Source organism: Peromyscus leucopus, chromosome 4 (genome assembly GCF_004664715.2).
Source record: "Peromyscus leucopus breed LL Stock chromosome 4, UCI_PerLeu_2.1, whole genome shotgun sequence".
NCBI lineage: Eukaryota > Metazoa > Chordata > Mammalia > Rodentia > Cricetidae > Peromyscus > Peromyscus leucopus.
The window spans coordinates 119,346,742-119,353,242 of NC_051066.1; the positions used below are offsets into that span (position 1 = coordinate 119,346,742).

A 6,501-nucleotide genomic window follows, 5' to 3' on the forward strand; every position below is an offset into this window, starting at 1 on the left:
CTATTCTTCACGCTCACACAGCAAGCTCTTTGTCCACCAAGCTGTCTCCCCAGCCTGTTTTATACCTTGAACAGATTTCTACCTTCCACAAATGTTTGCTCATACCCTGAAAGGATGGGGGGGGGGCAAAACAGAAAAATCAACAATGCTTGGCATGCTCACAGTCCTCTCAACAGTGCTCTGCTGGTGGACACCACAAGGCATGGTAGACGTAGCTTTAACCATAGTGTACCATTTGTGTGGAACACAGACACAGAATTTGACTCTTTCTGGGAAATGAAATGCTAAAAAGCCTCTGGAATCCAGGAACACACATTATGAATGCAAGGGCGGGGGGGGGGGGCTTCCTATTGGCTGGGTATTTACTTAGAGGTCTGGCTTTCAAATAAAAGAACCACCAAAGTCAGGCGAAGCGTGCTAGTCCAAACATCGAAAAAGGAAGATGGCAAAAGTATTGATTCTTTTGCTTGGGGGCCTCGTGGCTTTATGTGCCGGGCATGGAGTGTTTATGGAAAAACTTTCTTCTAAGAAGTTGTGTGCAGATGAGGAGTGTGTCTGTAAGGACTTGTTAATGGTTCAGTTTGCATTATCTTCCTATCATATGATGGAAACTATGTCTGGTATAAAGCTAGCTTGTACTTTGTAGTGAATTGTAAATGTGTGTGCGTTCTCAGCACTGTGTCTTGTGGTCTGTGTTTGGTGTCTAACTGTGGAGAATTCACTTGCCTAAGATTTTGCTGCAGCTTTTAATCTTCTAGCTTTCTCTCTCCGTTTGCAGTCCAGCTGGACTTTTCTACTTTCTGCATATGCTTTGCCTTTTTACTCTTAGGATATCCAGTCACCTCATTTTTTTTTTTTTTTGTTTCTTCCAGATACTATTTCTCTGGCTAAGGCACAGGATGATTACAACGCCCCAGACTGTAGGTTCATCAATGTCAAGAAAGGACAGCAAATCTATGTTTACTCCAAGTTGGTAAAAGAAAATGGAGCCGGAGAGTTTTGGGCTGGCAGTGTAAGATTTTTTTTTTTTTTTAACATATATTTCTTACTTTAACTTACTCTTAACTTTTCCTGACTTTCCTATTTTCAACCCCTTTGATGCCTAATAGTAACTCTAAAGACAATGTGGGGAATGCAAACGGAAACACAAAAATTCAAATCATTTTATGTTATTGTATTAAAAAAAAAATCTCATGACAAAATTGAAGGTAAGTCAAAATGATGTTTTGAGAAGCAAAAAAAAAAAAAAAACATGCATGCTGAGGCATCTTCATTGCATAGAAGTTGTCTCTTTCAAAAAATGTCTAGAGGATTTTCCAAGAGGAAGAGTTATGTGTTAGTGGTCAGTCTAAATAGAATGTTCCTTTAGGAAAAGTTAGAAGCCTCTTTCGTCCTTCAGGAGCTGCTTTCTTGAGTTAAAATGTACCCACAAAGCAAGCAGAGCCCAGGGAGGGATGAAGCATTGTTGATGTTATCCCAAAGACACACTCTAAATTGATGAAGGATTCAATCAGAATGGGGAACTTCCAGATCAAAGCTGGAATGGCTACCCACTACAATATGTCCCTCTGAATTGTCAAGAAATGGGAAGTATACATATTTTAAAATGAGTGTCTATTTGCTTTAAAACTTTTATTGACCTTAATTTTTTATAGAATTCAGAAGACCTCAGGCAAGGTATGAAACTGCAGAAAGTGAAGTCATGTTAAAGTAGCAAGACAGTCAGATCCTCCCCCAAAAGAACAGACACACAGCTCCTGGTGCTAACAGTGAATTTCAGATTTGCTCTGAATTCCCTGGAATGCACAGCACAAGGGAAGGTCTAGCTCGTGTCATTTTCATTATGAGGAAAGAAGCTTCTGAAACCCCCTGACATCAGCTTTCCCTGACTGCTGCTGTTCTGGGCACACAGGTTTACGGTGACCACCAGGATGAGATGGGAATGGTGGGCTATTTCCCCTGCAACTTGGTTGAAGAGCAACGAGTGTACCAGGAGGCCACCAAGGAAGTCCCAACCACGGTAAGCATCTCAAAGGTGGCTGGAGGATGACTCAGATCTTTGAGTATTATAGACTTGTTCTAAAAAAAAGAGCATGTCCTTCAACTTACAGTATATGCTGCATAAAAAGATGACTTTTATGAGATAGTGACATCTTAGAATGTACATATTGACTATCAACCTTGTGAGGTTGACACACTTCCTTCACACACTACAAGCACTCTGAGTTGATTTTTTTTAAATGTTTCAGTTTTTAAGAACTGTATTTTATCTTTATCAGGGATATAACTGACCAGTGAAATTGTATATTGAATATGTAAAACTTGATGTTTTGATGTATATACACATCATAAAGTGATGATCCTGCCAAAGCTGATTGACAATTCACACCTGCAACCTCATATAGTTACTCCACCTCTCTGTTCTCTCTCTCTCTCTCTCTCTCTCTCTCTCTCTCTCTCTCTCTCTCTCTCTCTCTCTCGTGTGTGTGTGTGTGTGTGTGTGTGTGTGTGTGTGTGTGTGTGTGTGTTAATGAAGATCGACTTAGCATGTTTCAAGTATACAACACATTTCTCTTTCTGTTTTAAATGTAAGTTATCATGGAAGGCATTTATGCCACAGAGAAAGGAACTAAAAAATTACTAAGCTGTTCTTTCTGATGGTTTTATGAAAGGCAGATTGAACAAAAAATTAGCACCTGTTTTTGAGAAGGCCAAATGTTCTAGAAAATTCTTTGAGTCTTATCTTTGTGGCAGATAAGACTTCACCTATGCATGAAATAAAATCCTGCTCTTCCCACTGCCCTGGGGCCCTGTAAACTGTGGCAGAAAAGAAAGATCCTTTCTAATCTCCTTTGCATGAGGGTTGTGCTTCAAACATATCCCAGCCTAACAGATGTGGCTCACCTGTCATTGCATCGTGGTACTTACTGTGCACCATCGGTTGTAACTACCAACTAGAGATGTATTGGAAGACCTTCATTTTCAATGGTATTTGACTTGAAGTGATAATTATTTCAAATCCTTAGGTTTTTTCAACCTTGACTTATCACAAATCCAAATTTCTCTATTATTAAATCTTATTTTAAATTAAAAATCTACATTTTTTTTTTTTTGTACAGCCTGAAAGTTCAATCTTTTTTTCCCCCAGGATATTGACTTCTTCTGTGAATAAGAAATGAGTTAAATCATGGAAACACAAATGATGAAGACAAGAAATGGAAATAACTAAAACAGCATATTTACACCTTTCTGGCTTTGTTTGGTGGCAGAAGCTCAGATTTAGAAGGAGCCAATATATGAGAATTTTCAACTCGGTCTTGTTTCCTTGCCCCGGTCTTCCCACAGGCTGCACAGAGTGCTGTTTGACTTACATAAGTCGTGTGTAACCAAAGACTTAATTTGCAGGGAAGACAATCTTCAGTTGCTCAGTGATGCACACACAAGGTGTTTTATTTGTAGCTATTTTTAAAAGGCCATTCTTCCCAGCTCTGGCTTTCAGGTCATAAGGTTGGGGAGTTATAGGTCTGACTTTTGAATGAGTTTTCTGTTATTTGTCTCTCTGGTCATTTAAAGTCTTAATACTGTACTTATCAGGATATTCTAGTATTGTTATTCTTTATACTTGATACCCTTGGATGTAAGGTTGTTAGGTATAAAAAGAGCTTTTGGACTCATGAATATTTGGACTATGTCTCTGGATTTTTCTTTTAGAAATATTTCATGTGTTATTTCAGTTGGGATAACTTTACATTCTAAAAGACCAATTTATGTTTCCTCTCATTTAAATAAATCTGTGTGTATGTACTGAGGATGACAATCTTTGGAAACTCCTTTGGTGGAACAATTTCCTTTTACTCTGTTGTCTATCTGGATCTTTTTCAAGCTTTGAGTCATCAAAAGGGATAGCCAAATCCAAGTCTGAAGACTTTTTCCTCTGTTTCTGTCTCTACTTTCCCTTCTTTTTCCATACAAATTCCTCTGAACAAGTGTAATGCATTAAGAAGTTACCTTGGAATATTACTGGGAAGTCAGGGGTCCCCTTTTATAAAGGGGGAAAAAATTGAAATTCCTGATGCCTGTCACACCAAAAACCAGAGAGAAGAAATGGGAATTGAATTCAAGCTGCATTTTATTCAGAGAGCCAGAAATCTGGGAAGACGGAGGCAATGTCCCCAAACCTGCCGTTCTCTCCCCATCTACAGCTGTAGCTAGTGTGAGTCTCTGCAAAGTTGAGTCGTATCTCTGTGGTGTAGGGGTCAGCTTTGCCTTGGAGATTCGCAATGTTGGTGAATCTGCCCTCATTGTCCCCATATCACCACTAATTATCATCTTCCTCTGTGTAGCAGTGCTTCTGTGCCCCAGGGCCACTGAGCCTGCACAGAGGCACCACCTAGGCATGTGTCTAGGTTGAAGGCCAACTCCAATTAAACAAACTGTTAGTATTGTGTGCCGGGTTAGTCACAGTGTGGACAAGCAGACTCCTTTCTACAGGAAGTACTCAGTGTGCTGCTGTGAAATATGAGCTTGTCCTTATCTTTCCTACCACCTTTGCAGCTTCCCAGTCTCATAGGTTAAAACAATTTTTTAAGCAGACCCAGAAGAAAACTCCCGGCAGCTTCTGGGGGGAGGGAAGTGCATAAGAGGAAGAGAGGAAGTCATACTTTCTGAGGTAGCAATCTCTTGTCAGCTGCTGCAAAGGATGGAATGCTCTTTAGAGATGGGAATGCCCAGCATGCCAGGGCAAGGGGGCTTAGGATTTGAGCTAATACTTGAAAAAGAGACAGAAAGTGGAGGAAGGAAAGATTATGTTCTTTAAATTAGAACTCAGAGAACAGGCTAAGCAGTGAGGATCTATAAGCAACTGCATAGAGAGAAAGACATCTAGGGTATAGAGCTCATTAAGGGGTTATTTTCCCCTCCAATCTTCTTAATGTGTCTTCAGGTATAACAGATAGTTTTCTGGAGTTGTGGTTTTCTGTCTAGGTGATTGGCAGTCCATTTAGATTAACACTTAAGGGAGGATGAAATAGCATGTTTTTGTTATATATGTGTATATATATGTGTGTGTATGTGTGTAGTAGTAGTAGTAGTAGTAGTAGTAGTAGTAGTAGTAGTAGTAGTAATGAAGGCCTACTGAGCTCTCATCCTGTTTTTGTAATCTTATAATCTTTTGAGCAGTTGCAATGCCATGTTTCTACCCAGAGTTAAAGATGCAATTCAGTTATCTTTCCTTGGATAAAAGCTTATGTAACTGGACCTCTGCTCCCATGAGCTCACAGCTGCTGTGGTTGCCTGCACAAGACCTGCACAAGATCAAGCCGGTTGATATTACAGCATGGAGTCAGGGGGGTGCTGCCCCCAGCTGAGGAGCTGTTATTGACAGTTGATGGCTACTAGATAGGAGAGAGTCAGTGTACTTTATGGGTGTGGTCCCTGGTAAATTGACCGTGTTCCAGTGGATGACTCCACACCCACGAGGGTATGGAGAGCACTAATTGGACTCTGGATTATTTTAAACATGGCAGGAGTCATGAAGTTGGAAGAGGGATGTAGGGGTATATCTGGGAGGAGTCTGGGGGTGAATATAACCAAAATATATTGTGTGAAATTCTCAAAGAACAAATAAAATATTATACTAAAATCATGTAACAGTCTAAACTGTTAGAGGAGGGAATGGGGGTGGGTTGTGGGGGAGGCTGGAGGGGTGGGAGGAGGGAAGAGAAGGGAATCTGTGGTTGATATGAAAAATGAATAAAAAATGTCTTAATTAAAAAAAGGAAATTATGTAACAGTATATTAAGGAGAATTAAAGAAAAAAATCTATAACCACATTTTACCAGGAGAAAATGGATTTTCCTTTGTGAGCTGTACCTTAGCTCTACTAAGCGCACCCAAACATGATACTTCTCTCCTTTCTCGTGGTATTTTAAATTCTACGGAGGTTAATTGCAATATTTCCCCTTTCTTAAAATTAGAGTGTTACCAGTAAAAACGCAAGGTGGGGTTGAAAGTTGATTGTGAGTGCAAAGAGTTCAGTGCCTTACAAGTCTGCTCCTGCTTGCCTTGCTACCTGACATGGGGGTGTCCACAAGGCTTTCTGTTTAACTGTGAATCTGCATTGACTGTGTAAAACTAATGTAATATTTTTGATATATTCATGAATTTCTGTTTGTTTACTTATAATTAAAATGTTTATGATATGCCCCCACCATGAAAGGAAAGACTTTCATAGTCTTTAAGTTCTTTCTTTCTTTAATCATGCTAACTATTGGGTAGAGATAGTGTTGGGGACTTGGAGTGAGGTTGGCTGTCCAGTTTTCTGTGGTCTGGTTATCCTGTAAATAAGGAAGCAGAGAGAATTCTTAGGATAAGTCAGAGACTTGGATCTTTTTTTCTGCTTTGGGTGAATAGCATTTTGCCAAATTTTTATGGAGCACACACAAGTAAAATAACATCAAAAACAAACCAAAACAATGCCATGGTTTATTCTAGCTCAGTTTA

General features: G+C 39.6%; 1 protein-coding gene across 1 annotated transcript; it reads left to right on the top strand.

Annotated features, from left to right (window-relative positions):
• Positions 1 to 437: 437 nt before the first annotated feature.
• Positions 438 to 3,172, top strand: Otor (otoraplin). Its single transcript, XM_028884435.2, has 4 exons — positions 438 to 557; positions 873 to 1,012; positions 1,913 to 2,020; positions 3,149 to 3,172. The coding sequence occupies exons 1-4, from the start codon at positions 443 to 445 to the stop codon at positions 3,170 to 3,172; spliced, it is 387 nt and encodes a 128-aa protein (XP_028740268.1). The 5' UTR covers positions 438 to 442.
• Positions 3,173 to 6,501: the final 3,329 nt, after the last annotated feature.

Bases quoted from the DNA above. Each gene is read 5' to 3' on its own strand.
- Otor (XM_028884435.2), top strand. From the start codon at position 443: ATGGCAAAAGTATTGATTCTTTTGCTTGGGGGCCTCGTGGCTTTATGT. The intron at 558-872 runs GTAAGGACTTGT...TGTTTCTTCCAG, and splicing joins TGCAGATGAGGAGTGTGTCT to ATACTATTTCTCTGGCTAAG. The intron at 1,013-1,912 runs GTAAGATTTTTT...CTGGGCACACAG, and splicing joins GAGAGTTTTGGGCTGGCAGT to GTTTACGGTGACCACCAGGA.